This window comes from Oncorhynchus gorbuscha, linkage group LG19 (genome assembly GCF_021184085.1).
Source record: "Oncorhynchus gorbuscha isolate QuinsamMale2020 ecotype Even-year linkage group LG19, OgorEven_v1.0, whole genome shotgun sequence".
In the NCBI taxonomy this organism is placed as follows: domain Eukaryota; kingdom Metazoa; phylum Chordata; class Actinopteri; order Salmoniformes; family Salmonidae; genus Oncorhynchus; species Oncorhynchus gorbuscha.
This window is the reverse complement of record NC_060191.1, coordinates 5,440,974-5,455,498: the sequence shown is the minus strand read 5'-3', so window position 1 is coordinate 5,455,498 and position 14,525 is coordinate 5,440,974. Positions and strand designations below refer to the sequence as shown.

The window sequence follows — 14,525 nt, the reverse complement described above, 5'->3', positions numbered from 1 at the left end:
AGGAGAGAGAGGACAGAGGGATAGAGGAGAAAGAGGAGAGAGAGACACAGGGACAGAGGGATAGAGGAGAGAGAGGAGAGAGAGACACAGGGACAGAGGGAGAGAGAAAGAAAGGGCACACGGCACACACTAGTCATGAAGGTAGGGAGTGATGAGAACAGAGGGATAGAGGAGAGAGAGGAGAGAGAGGACAGAGGGAGAGAGGAGAGAGGAGAGAGAGGAGAGAGGGATATAGAAAGAAAGGGCACACACTAGTCATGAACGGAGGGAGTAATGAGAAGAACGGAGGGATAGAGGAGAGAGAGGAGAGAGAGACACAGGGACAGAGGGAGAGAGAAAGAAAGGGCACACGGCACACACTAGTCATGAAGGTAGGAAGTGATGAGAAGAACAGAGAGATAGAGGAGAGAGAGGAGAGAGAGACACAGGGACAGAGGGAGAGAGAAAGAAAGGGCACACGGCACACACTAGTCATGAAGGTAGGGAGTGATGAGAAGAACAGAGGGATAGAGGAGAGAGAGGAGAGAGAGGACAGAGGGAGAGAGGAGAGAGGAGAGAGAGGAGAGAGAGGACAGAGGGAGAGAGGAGAGAGGAGAGAGAGGAGAGAGGGATAGAGAAAGAAAGGGCACACACTAGTCATGAAGGGAGGGAGTAATGAGAAGAACGGAGGGATAGAGGAGAGAGGAGAGAGAGACACAGGGACAGAGGGAGAGAGAAAGAAAGGGCACACGGCACACACTAGTCATGAAGGTAGGAAGTGATGAGAAGAACAGAGAGATAGAGGAGAGAGAGGAGAGAGAGACACAGGGACAGAGGGAGAGATGAGAGAGAGGAGAGAGAGACAGGGACAGAGGGAGAGATGAGAGAGAGGAGAGAGAGGACAGAGGGAGAGAGAAAGGAAGGGCACACGGCACACACTAGTCATGAAGGGAGGGAGTGATGAGAAGAACAGATGGATAGAGGAGAGAGAGGAGAGAGAGGAGAGAGAGGACAGAGGGAGAGAGAAAGAAAGGGCACACACTAGTCATGAAGGGAGGGAGTGATGAGAAGAACAGAGGGATAGAGGAGAGAGAGGAGAGAGAGCCACAGGGACAGAGGGAGAGAGGAAGAAGGAGGAGGAACCCAGCCAACCCAGCCAGCCACATGGAGTCTCATGGCCACTCAGTAACACTTCCTCCCCCTTTTCTCCCCTTCCCCCCCTCCCTCCCCCCTGTCTCACCTGCGCCTCGTTCTCCTTGAGCAGCCTGCGCGTACGTGCCCCTCCCGGGTCGTCCGTCACGTTCAGCATGACCACGCTCTTCTTCTCCCAGCCGATGAACGAGCCGTCCGTCAGGCCGTCCACCACCGACAGGAAGTCCTGGTAGCCATGGTGACGGGTGGACACCACTGAGAAGGTGGTCCAGTCGTACTCCTCTAGTATTTTGAAGATGACCTCCAGCTGGAGGCTGGTGGATGAGCTGAACTGGAGGAAGATGGAGCCTGACTCCTGCAGTAGGGGAGCACACCTTAAAGTTCTATAGACACAGGCAAGCACACGGGACAGAACGCTGCCAAACAGGAAGCACAACATCAGCTTTCCTCTCGGAGGTCACGTTCAGTAGAGCACCTTCTCCACTTCAAAACAGCTCAACACGTTGCTGTTGTTTTTTTATCACTGAACGGAACCCCTGTAATACCTCAGTTTCACTGCGTTTTCTCCCGTTTTACACCTTCTGAACACAACCCAGCATTGAGGATGAAGGGGTTTTCTGGGGTTCTGATTTGGTTAGGATTATGGTTAGGATTTGGGTTGGGTAAACTGATCCTACAGTGTAGATACAGTGCCTTGCGAAAGTATTCGGCCCACTTGAACTTTGCGACCTTTTGCCACATTTCAGGCTTCAAACATAAAGATATAAAACTGTATTTTTTTGTGAAGAATCAACAACAAGTGGGACACAATCATGAAGTGGAACGACATTTATTGGATATTTCAAACCTTTTTAACAAATCAAAAACTGAAAAATTGGGCGTGCAAAATTAACATATGTTTACATTGCCAAATCAAGTGAAATAGATAATAAACTAACCCTGCATCTCTCTTCCTAACCCCGTATCTTTCTTCCTAACCCTGCATCTCTCTTCCTAACCCTACATCTCTTTCTTACCCTGCATCTCTCTTTCTAAACCTGTATCTTTCTTCCTAACACTGTATCTCTCTTTCTAACCCTGTATCTCTCTTCCTAAACCTGTATCTCTCTTCCTAACTCTGCATCTCTCTTTCTAACCCTGACTCTCTTCCTAACCCTAAATATCTTTCTAACCCTGTATCTCTCTTTCTAAACCTGAATCTCTCTTTTTAACCCTGTATCTCTCTTTCTAACCCTGTATCTCTCCTTCTAACCCTGTATCTCTTTCTAACCCTGTATCACTCTTCCTAACCCTGTATCTCTCTTTCTAACCCTGTATCTCTCTTCCTAACCCTGTATCTCTCTTCCTAACCCTCTATTTCTCTTCCTAACCCTGTATCACTCTTCCTAACGCTGTAACTCTCTTCCTAACCCTGTATCTCTCTTTCTAACCCTGAATATCTTTCTAACCCTGTACCTCTCTTCTTTAACCCTGAATATCTTTCTAACCCTGTATCTCTCTTCCTAACCCTGTATCACACTTCCTAACCCTGTATCTCTCTTTCAAAACGTGTATCTCTATTTCTAACCCCGTATCTCTCTTTCTAACCCTGTATCTCTCTTTCTAACACCGTATCTCTCTTTCTAACCCTGTATCTCTCTTCCTAACCCTGAATCTCTTCCTAACCCTGAATCTCTTTCTAACCCTGTATCACTCTTCCTAACCCTGTATCTCTCTTTCTAACCCTGTATCTCTCTTCCTAACCCTGTATCTCTATTTCTAACCTTGTATTTCTCTTCCTAACCCTATATTTCTCTTCCTAACCCTGTATCTCTTTTCCTAGCCCTGTATTTCTCTTCCTAACCCTGTATCTCTTTTCTAACCCTGTATCTCTCTTCCTAACCCTGTATCTCTATTTCTAACCTTGTATTTCTCTTCCTAACCCTATATTTCTCTTCCTAACCCTGTATCTCTTTTCCTAACCCTGTATTTCTCTTCCTAACCCTGTATCTCTCTTCCTAACCCTGTATCTCTATTTCTAACCCTGTATCTCTCTTCCTAACCCTCTATTTCTCTTCCTAACCCTGTATCACTCTTCCTAACCCTGTATCTCTCTTTCTAAACCTGTATCTCTCTTCCTAACCCTGAATATCTTTCTAACCCTGTATCACTCTTCCTAAACCTGTATCTCTTGTTCTAAACCTGTATCTCTCTTTCTAACCCTGTATCTCTCTTCCTAACCCTCTATTTCTCTTCCTAACCCTGTATCACTCTTCCTAATGCTGTAACTCTCTTCCTAACCCTGTATCTCTCTTTCTAACCCTGAATATCTTTCTAACCCTGTACCTCTCTTTCTAACCCCGTATCTCTCTTTCTAACCCTGTATCTCTCTTTCTAAACCTGTATCTCTCTTTCTAAACCTGTATCTCTCGTTCTAACCCTGTATCTCTCTTCCTAACCCTGTATCTCTCCTTCTAACCCTGAATATCTTTCTAACCCTGTATCTCTCTTCCTCACCCTGTATCACTCTTCCTAACCCCGTATCTCTCTTTCTAAACCTGTATCTCTCTTTTTAACCCTGTATCTCTCTTCCTAACCCTGTATCTCTCTTTCTAACCCTGTATCTCTCTTCCTAACCCTGTATCTCTATTTCTAACCCTATATCTCTCTTCCTAACCCTACATCTCTTTCTAACCCTGTATCTCTCTTTCTAACCCTATATCTCTCTTCCTAACCCTACATCTCTTCCTAACCCCATATCTCTCTTTCTAACCCTGTATCTCTCTTCCTAACCCTGTATCTCTCTTTCTAACCCTGTATCTCTCTTACTAACCCTGTATCTCTCTTCCTAACCCTGTATCTCTCTTTCTAACCCTGTATCTCTCTTCCTAACCCTGCATCTCTCTTCCTAACCCCGTATCTTTCTTCCTAACCCTGCATCTCTCTTCCTAACCCTACATCTCTTGCTTACCCTGCATCTCTCTTTCTAACCCTGTATCTCTCTTCCTAAACCTGTATCTCTCTTCCTAACTCTGCATCTCTCTTTCTAACCCTGACTCTCTTCCTAACCCTAAATGTCTTTCTAACCCTGTATCTCTCTTTCTAAACCTGAATCTCTCTTTTTAACCCTGTATCTCTCTTTCTAACCCTGTATCTCTCCTTCTAACCCTGTATCTCTTTCTAACCCTGTATCACTCTTCCTAACCCTGTATCTCTCTTTCTAACCCTGTATCTCTCTTCCTAACCCTGTATCTTTCTTCCTAACCCTCTATTTCTCTTCCTAACCCTGTATCACTCTTCCTAACGCTGTAACTCTCTTCCTAACCCTGCATCTCTCTTTCTAACCCTGAATATCTTTCTAACCCTGTACCTATCTTCTTTAACCCTGAATATCTTTCTAACCCTGTATCTCTCTTCCTAACCCTGTATCACACTTCCTAACCCTGTATCTCTCTTTCAAAACTTGTATCTCTATTTCTAACCCCGTATCTCTCTTTCTAACCCTGTATCTCTCTTTCTAACACCGTATCTCTCTTTCTAACCCTGTATCTCTCTTCCTAACCCTGAATCTCTTCCTAACCCTGAATCTCTTTCTAACCCTGTATCACTCTTCCTAACCCTGTATCTCTCTTTCTAACCCTGTATCTCTCTTCCTAACCCTGTATCTCTATTTCTAACCTTGTATTTCTCTTCCTAACCCTATATTTCTCTTCCTAACCCTGTATCTCTTTTCCTAGCCCTGTATTTCTCTTCCTAACCCTGTATCTCTCTTTCTAACCCTGTATCTCTCTTCCTAACCCTGTATCTCTATTTCTAACCTTGTATTTCTCTTCCTAACCCTATATTTCTCTTCCTAACCCTGTATCTCTTTTCCTAACCCTGTATTTCTCTTCCTAACCCTGTATCTCTCTTCCTAACCCTGTATCTCTCTTTCTAACCCTGTATCTCTCTTCCTAACCCTCTATTTCTCTTCCTAACCCTGTATCACTCTTCCTAATGCTGTAACTCTCTTCCTAACCCTGTATCTCTCTTTCTAACCCTGAATATCTTTCTAACCCTGTACCTCTCTTTCTAACCCCGTATCTCTCTTTCTAACCCCGTATCTCTCTTCCTAACCCTGTATCTCTCTTTCTAACCCTGTATCTCTCTTCCTAACCCTGAATCTCTTTCTAACCCTGTATCACTCTTCCTAAACCTGTATATCTCGTTCTAAACCTGTATCTCTCTTTCTAACCCTGTATCTCTTTCTCTCTCTAACCCTGAATCTCTCTTTCAAACCTTGAATCTCTCTTCCTAACCCTGTATCTCTCTTCCTAACCCTGAATCTCTTTCTAACCCTGTATCACTCTTCCTAAACCTGTATCTCTCGTTCTAAACCTGTATCTCTCTTCCTAACCCTTTATCTGTCTTCCTAACCCTGTATCTCTCCTTCTAAGCCTGTATCTCTCTTTCTAAACCTGTATCTCTCTTCCTAACCCTGAATCTCTTTCTAACCCTGTATCACTCTTCCTAAACCTGTATATCTCGTTCTAAACCTGTATCTCTCTTTCTAACCCTGTATCTCTTTCTCTCTCTAACCCTGAATCTCTCTTTCAAACCTTGAATCTCTCTTCCTAACCCTGTATCTCTCTTCCTAACCCTGAATCTCTTTCTAACCCTGTATCACTCTTCCTAAACCTGTATCTCTCGTTCTAAACCTGTATCTCTCTTCCTAACCCTTTATCTGTCTTCCTAACCCTGTATCTCTCCTTCTAAGCCTGTATCTCTCTTTCTAAACCTGTATCTCTCTTCCTAACCCTGAATATCTTTCTAACACTGTATCACTCTTCCTAAACCTGTATCTCTCGTTCTAAACCTGTATCTCTCTTCCTAACCCTGTATCTCTATTTCTAACCCTGTATCTCTCTTCCTAATCCTCTATTTCTCTTCCTAACCCTGTATCACTCTTGCTAACCCTGTATCTCTCTTTCTAATCCTGAATCTCTCTTCCTAACCCTGTATCTCTCTTTCTAACCCTGTATCTCTCTTCCTAACCCTGAATCTCTTTCTAACCCTGTATCACTCTTCCTAAACCTGTATCTCTCGTTCTAAACCTGTATCTCTCTTCCTAACCCTTTATCTGTCTTCCTAACCCAGTATCTCTCCTTCTAACCCTGTATCTCTCTTTCTAACCCTGTATCTCTCTTCCTAACCCTGAATCTCTTTCTAACCCTGTATCACTCTTCCTAAACCTGTATCTCTCGTTCTTAACCTGTATCTCTCTTCCTAACCCTTTATCTGTCTTCCTAACCCTGTATCTCTCCTTCTAACCCTGTATCTCTCTTTCTAACCCTGTATCTCTCTTCCTAACCCTGAATCTCTTTCTAACCCTGTATCACTCTTCCTAAACCTGTATCTCTTGTTCTAAACCTGTATCTCTCTTTCTAACCCTGTATCTCTTTCTCTCTCTAACCATGAATCTCTCTTTCAAACCTTGAATCTCTCTTCCTAACCCTGTATCTCTCTTCCTAACCCTGAATCTCTCTTCCTAACCCCGTATCTCTCTTCCTAACCCTGCATCTCTTCCTAACCCTATATCTCTCTTCCTAACCCTACATCTCTTTCTAACCCTGCATCTCTAATTCTAAACCTTTATCTTTCTTCCTAAACCTGTATCTCTCTTCCTAACTCTGCATCTCTCTTCCTAACCCTGTATCTCTCTTTCTAACTCTGAATCTCTCTTCCTAACCCTGAATATCTTTCTAACCCTGTATCTCTCTTCCTCACCCTGTATCACTCTTCCTAACCCCATATCTCTCTTTCTAACCCTGTATCTCTCTTCCTAACCCTGTATCTCTCTTTCTAACCCTGTATCTCTCTTCCTAACCCTGTATTTCTCTTCCTAACCCTGTATCTCTCTTTCTAACCCTGTATCTCTCTTACTAACCCTGTATCTCTCTTCCTAACCCTGTATCTCTCTTTCTAACCCTGTATCTCTCTTCCTAACCCCGTATCTCTCTTCCTAACCCTGCATCTTTCTTCCTAACCCTGCATCTCTCTTCCTAACCCTATATCTCTCTTCCTAACCCTACATCTCTTTCTTACCCTGCATCTCTCGTTCTAACCCTGTATCTCTCTTCCTAACCCTGTATCTCTCTTTCTAACCCTGTATCTCTCTTCCTAACCCTGTATCACTCTTCCTAACCCTGTATCTCTCTTTCTAAACCTGTATCTCTCTTTTTAACCCTGTATCTCTCTTCCTAACCCTGTATCTCCCTTTCTAACCCTGTATCTCTCTTTCTAACGCCGTATCTCTCTTTCTAACCCTGTATCTCTCTTCCTAACCCTGTATCTCTCTTTCTAACCCTGTATCTCTCTTCCTAACCCTGAATCTCTTTCTAACCCTGTATCACTCTTCCTAAACCTGTATCTCTCTTTCTAAACCTGTATCTCTCTTCCTAACCCTTTATCTGTCTTCCTAACCCTGTATCTCTCTTCCTAATCCCGTATCTCTCTTTCTAACCCTGTATCTCTCTTCCTAAACCTGTATCTCTCTTCCTAACTCTGCATCTCTCTTTCTAACCCTGAATCTCTCTTCCTAACCCTAAATATCTTTCTAACCCTGTATCTCTCTTTCTAAACCTGAATCTCTCTTTTTAACCTTGTATCTCTCTGTCTAAACCTGTATCTCTCTTTCTAAATGTGTATCTCTTGTTCTAAACCTGTATCTCTCTTCCTAACCCTGTATCTCTCTTTCTAACCCTGAATATCTTTCTAACCCTGTATCTCTCTTCCTAAACCTGTATCACTCTTCCTAACCCTGTATATCTCTTTCTAAACCTGAATCTCTCTTTTTAACCCTGTATCTCTCTTTCTAACCCTGTATCTCCCTTTCTAACCCTGTATCTCTCTTTCTAACGCCGTATCTCTCTTTCTAACCCTGTATCTCTCTTCCTAACCCTGTATCTCTCTTTCTAACCCTGTATCTCTCTTCCTAACCCTGAATCTCTTTCTAACCCTGTATCACTCTTCCTAAACCTGTATCTCTCTTTCTAAACCTGTATCTCTCTTCCTAACCCTTTATCTGTCTTCCTAACCCTGTATCTCTCTTCCTAATCCCGTATCTCTCTTTCTAACCCTGTATCTCTCTTCCTAAACCTGTATCTCTCTTCCTAACTCTGCATCTCTCTTTCTAACCCTGAATCTCTCTTCCTAACCCTAAATATCTTTCTAACCCTGTATCTCTCTTTCTAAACCTGAATCTCTCTTTTTAACCTTGTATCTCTCTGTCTAAACCTGTATCTCTCTTTCTAAATGTGTATCTCTTGTTCTAAACCTGTATCTCTCTTCCTAACCCTGTATCTCTCTTTCTAACCCTGAATATCTTTCTAACCCTGTATCTCTCTTCCTAAACCTGTATCACTCTTCCTAACCCTGTATATCTCTTTCTAAACCTGAATCTCTCTTTTTAACCCTGTATCTCTCTTTCTAAACCTGTATCTCTCTTTCTAAACCTGTATCTCTCGTTCTAACCCTGTATCTCTCTTCCTAACCCTGTATCTCTCCTTCTAACCCTGAATATCTTTCTAACCCTGTATCTCTCTTCCTCACCCTGTATCACTCTTCCTAACCCCGTATCTCTCTTTCTAAACCTGTATCTCTCTTTTTAACCCTGTATCTCTCTTCCTAACCCTGTATCTCTCTTTCTAACCCTGTATCTCTCTTCCTAACCCTGTATCTCTATTTCTAACCCTATATCTCTCTTCCTAACCCTACATCTCTTTCTAACCCTGTATCTCTCTTTCTAACCCTATATCTCTCTTCCTAACCCTACATCTCTTCCTAACCCCATATCTCTCTTTCTAACCCTGTATCTCTCTTCCTAACCCTGTATCTCTCTTTCTAACCCTGTATCTCTCTTACTAACCCTGTATCTCTTCCTAACCCTGTATCTCTCTTTCTAACCCTGTATCTCTTCCTAACCCCGTATCTCTCTTCCTAACCCTGCATCTCTCTTCCTAACCCCGTATCTTTCTTCCTAACCCTGCATCTCTCTTCCTAACCCTACATCTCTTTCTTACCCTGCATCTCTCTTTCTAAACCTGTATCTTTCTTCCTAACACTGTATCTCTCTTTCTAACCCTGTATCTCTCTTCCTAACTCTGCATCTCTCTTTCTAACCCTGACTCTCTTCCTAACCCTAAATATCTTTCTAACCCTGTATCTCTCTTTCTAAACCTGAATCTTTCTTTTTAACCCTGTATCACTCTTTCTAAACCTGTATCTCTCTTTCTAAACCTGTATCTCTCGTTCTAACCCTGTATCTCTCTTCCTAACCCTGTATCTCTCTTTCTAACCCTGAATATCTTTCTAACCCTGTATCTCTCTTCCTAACCCTGTATCACTCTTCCTAACCCTGTATCTCTCTTTCTAAACCTGTATCTCTCTTTTAACCCTGTATCTCTCTTCCTAACCCTGTATCTCTCTTTCTAACCCTGTATCTCTCTTTCTAACGCCGTATCTCTCTTTCTAACCCTGTATCTCTCTTCCTAACCCTGTATCTCTCTTTCTAACCCTGTATCTCTCTTCCTAACCCTGAATCTCTTTCTAACCCTGTATCACTCTTCCTAAACCTGTATCTCTCGTTCTAAACCTGTATCTCTCTTCCTAACCCTTTATCTGTCTTCCTAACCCTGTATCTCTCTTTCTAACCATGTATCTCTCTTTCTAACCCTGTATCTCTCTTCCTAACCCTGTATCTCTCTTTCTAAAGCTAAATATCTTTCTAACCCTGTATCTCTCTTCCTAACCCTGTATTACTCTTCCTAACCCTGTATCTCTATTTCTAAACATGTATCTCTCTTTTTAACCCTGTATCTCTCTTCCTAACCCTGTATCTCTCTTTCTAACCCCGTATCTCTCTTCCTAACCCTGTATCGCTCTTCCTAACCCTGGATTTCTCTTCCTAACCCTGTATCTCTCTTTCTAACCCTGTATCACTCTTCCTAAACCTGTATCTCTCGTTCTAAACCTGTATCTCTCTTCATAACCCTTTATCTGTCTTCCTAACCCTCTATCTCTCTTTCTAACCCTGTATCTCTCTTTCTAACCCTGTATCTCTCTTCCTAACCCTGTATCTCTCTTTCTAAACCTAAATATCTTTCTAACCCTGTATCTCTCTTCCTAACCCTGTATCTCTCTTCCTAACCCTACATCTCTTCCTAACCCCATATCTCTCTTTCTAACCCTGTATCTCTCTTCCTAACCCTGTATCTCTCTTTCTAACCCTGTATCTCTCTTCCTAACCTTGTATCTCTCTTCCTAACCCTGTATTTCTCTTCCTAACCCTGTATCTCTCTTTCTAACCCTGTATCTCTCTTACTAACCCTGTATCTCTCTTCATAACCCTGTATCTCTCTTTCTAACCCTGTATCTCTCTTCCTAACCCCGTATCTCTCTTCCTAACCCTGCATCTCTCTTCTTAACCCCGTATCTTTCTTCCTAACCCTGCATCTCTCTTCCTAACCCTATATCTCTCTTCCTAACCCTACATCTCTTTCTTACCCTGCATCTCTCTTTCTAAACCTGTATCTTTCTTCCTAACACTGTATCTCTCTTTCTAACCCTGTATCTCTCTTCCTAAACCTGTATCTCTCTTCCTAACTCTGCATCTCTCTTTCTAACCCTGACTCTCTTCCTAACCCTAAATATCTTTCTAACCCTGTATCTCTCTTTCTAAACCTGAATCTCTCTTTTTAACCCTGTATCACTCTTTCTAAACCTGTATCTCTCTTTCTAAACCTGTATCTCTCGTTCTAACCCTGTATCTCTCTTCCTAACCCTGTATCTCTCTTTCTAACCCTGAATATCTTTCTAACCCTGTATCTCTCTTCCTAACCCTGTATCACTCTTCCTAACCCTGTATCTCTCTTTCTAAACCTGTATCTCTCTTTTAACCCTGTATCTCTCTTCCTAACCCTGTATCTCTCTTTCTAACCCTGTATCTCTCTTTCTAACGCCGTATCTCTCTTTCTAACCCTGTATCTCTCTTCCTAACCCTGTATCTCTCTTTCTAACCCTGTATCTCTCTTCCTAACCCTGAATCTCTTTCTAACCCTGTATCACTCTTCCTAAACCTGTATCTCTCGTTCTAAACCTGTATCTCTCTTCCTAACCCTTTATCTGTCTTCCTAACCCTGTATCTCTCTTTCTAACCCTGTATCTCTCTTTCTAACCCTGTATCACTCTTCCTAACCCTGTATATCTCTTTCTAAACCTGAATCTCTTTTTTAACCCTGTATCTCTCTTTCTAACCCTGTATCTCTCTTCCTAACCCTGAATCTCTTTCTAACCCTGTATCACTCTTCCTAAACCTGTATCTCTCTTTCTAAACCTGTATCTCTCTTCCTAACCCTTTATCTGTCTTCCTAACCCTGTATCTCTATTCCTAATCCCGTATCTCTCTTTCTAACCCTGTATCTCTCTTCCTAAACCTGTATCTCTCTTCCTAACTCTGCATCTCTCTTTCTAACCCTGAATCTCTCTTCCTAACCCTAAATATCTTTCTAACCCTGTATCTCTCTTTCTAAACCTGAATCTCTCTTTTTAACCTTGTATCTCTCTGTCTAAACCTGTATCTCTCTTTCTAAATGTGTATCTCTTGTTCTAAACCTGTATCTCTCTTCCTAACCCTGTATCTCTCTTTCTAACCCTGAATATCTTTCTAACCCTGTATCTCTCTTCCTAAACCTGTATCACTCTTCCTAACCCTGTATATCTCTTTCTAAACCTGAATCTCTCTTTTAACCCTGTATCTCTCTTTCTAAACCTGTATCTCTCTTTCTAAACCTGTATCTCTCGTTCTAACCCTGTATCTCTCTTCCTAACCCTGTATCTCTCCTTCTAACCCTGAATATCTTTCTAACCCTGTATCTCTCTTCCTCACCCTGTATCACTCTTCCTAACCCCGTATCTCTCTTTCTAAACCTGTATCTCTCTTTTTAACCCTGTATCTCTCTTCCTAACCCTGTATCTCTCTTTCTAACCCTGTATCTCTCTTCCTAACCCTGTATCTCTATTTCTAACCCTATATCTCTCTTCCTAACCCTACATCTCTTTCTAACCCTGTATCTCTCTTTCTAACCCTATATCTCTCTTCCTAACCCTACATCTCTTCCTAACCCCATATCTCTCTTTCTAAACCTGTATCTTTCTTCCTAACACTGTATCTCTCTTTCTAACCCTGTATCTCTCTTCCTAAACCTGTATCTCTCTTCCTAACTCTGCATCTCTCTTTCTAACCCTGACTCTCTTCCTAACCCTAAATATCTTTCTAACCCTGTATCTCTCTTTCTAAACCTGAATCTCTCTTTTTAACCCTGTATCACTCTTTCTAAACCTGTATCTCTCTTTCTAAACCTGTATCTCTCGTTCTAACCCTGTATCTCTCTTCCTAACCCTGTATCTCTCTTTCTAACCCTGAATATCTTTCTAACCCTGTATCTCTCTTCCTAACCCTGTATCACTCTTCCTAACCCTGTATCTCTCTTTCTAAACCTGTATCTCTCTTTTTAACCCTGTATCTCTCTTCCTAACCCTGTATCTCTCTTTCTAACCCTGTATCTCTCTTTCTAACGCCGTATCTCTCTTTCTAACCCTGTATCTCTCTTCCTAACCCTGTATCTCTCTTTCTAACCCTGTATCTCTCTTCCTAACCCTGAATCTCTTTCTAACCCTGTATCACTCTTCCTAAACCTGTATCTCTCGTTCTAAACCTGTATCTCTCTTCCTAACCCTTTATCTGTCTTCCTAACCCTGTATCTCTCTTTCTAACCCTGTATCTCTCTTTCTAACCCTGTATCACTCTTCCTAACCCTGTATATCTCTTTCTAAACCTGAATCTCTCTTTTTAACCCTGTATCTCTCTTTCTAACCCTGTATCTCTCTTCCTAACCCTGAATCTCTTTCTAACCCTGTATCACTCTTCCTAAACCTGTATCTCTCTTTCTAAACCTGTATCTCTCTTCCTAACCCTTTATCTGTCTTCCTAACCCTGTATCTCTCTTCCTAATCCCGTATCTCTCTTTCTAACCCTGTATCTCTCTTCCTAAACCTGTATCTCTCTTCCTAACTCTGCATCTCTCTTTCTAACCCTGAATCTCTCTTCCTAACCCTAAATATCTTTCTAACCCTGTATCTCTCTTTCTAAACCTGAATCTCTCTTTTTAACCTTGTATCTCTCTGTCTAAACCTGTATCTCTCTTTCTAAATGTGTATCTCTTGTTCTAAACCTGTATCTCTCTTCCTAACCCTGTATCTCTCTTTCTAACCCTGAATATCTTTCTAACCCTGTATCTCTCTTCCTAAACCTGTATCACTCTTCCTAACCCTGTATATCTCTTTCTAAACCTGAATCTCTCTTTTTAACCCTGTATCTCTCTTTCTAACCCTGTATCTCCCTTTCTAACCCTGTATCTCTCTTTCTAACGCCGTATCTCTCTTTCTAACCCTGTATCTCTCTTCCTAACCCTGTATCTCTCTTTCTAACCCTGTATCTCTCTTCCTAACCCTGAATCTCTTTCTAACCCTGTATCACTCTTCCTAAACCTGTATCTCTCTTTCTAAACCTGTATCTCTCTTCCTAACCCTTTATCTGTCTTCCTAACCCTGTATCTCTATTCCTAATCCCGTATCTCTCTTTCTAACCCTGTATCTCTCTTCCTAAACCTGTATCTCTCTTCCTAACTCTGCATCTCTCTTTCTAACCCTGAATCTCTCTTCCTAACCCTAAATATCTTTCTAACCCTGTATCTCTCTTTCTAAACCTGAATCTCTCTTTTTAACCTTGTATCTCTCTGTCTAAACCTGTATCTCTCTTTCTAAATGTGTATCTCTTGTTCTAAACCTGTATCTCTCTTCCTAACCCTGTATCTCTCTTTCTAACCCTGAATATCTTTCTAACCCTGTATCTCTCTTCCTAAACCTGTATCACTCTTCCTAACCCTGTATATCTCTTTCTAAACCTGAATCTCTCTTTTTAACCCTGTATCTCTCTTTCTAAACCTGTATCTCTCTTTCTAAACCTGTATCTCTCGTTCTAACCCTGTATCTCTCTTCCTAACCCTGTATCTCTCCTTCTAACCCTGAATATCTTTCTAACCCTGTATCTCTCTTCCTCACCCTGTATCACTCTTCCTAACCCCGTATCTCTCTTTCTAAACCTGTATCTCTCTTTTTAACCCTGTATCTCTCTTCCTAACCCTGTATCTCTCTTTCTAACCCTGTATCTCTCTTCCTAACCCTGTATCTCTATTTCTAACCCTATATCTCTCTTCCTAACCCTACATCTCTTTCTAACCCTGTATCTCTCTTTCTAACCCTATATCTCTCTTCCTAACCCTACATCTCTTCCTAACCCCATATCTCTCTTTCTAACC

General features: G+C 41.9%; 1 protein-coding gene across 1 annotated transcript in view; it reads right to left on the bottom strand.

The window, feature by feature from the left end:
* The window catches only part of LOC124005944 (glutamate receptor ionotropic, NMDA 2D-like), a 190,147-nt gene that overhangs the window by 164,996 nt on the left and 10,626 nt on the right, over positions 1–14,525 (bottom strand). The window contains exon 3 of the mRNA XM_046315590.1: positions 1,220–1,486. Within this exon, the coding sequence (XP_046171546.1) occupies positions 1,220–1,486 (267 nt within the window). The remainder of the gene's footprint in view (positions 1–1,219; positions 1,487–14,525) is intronic.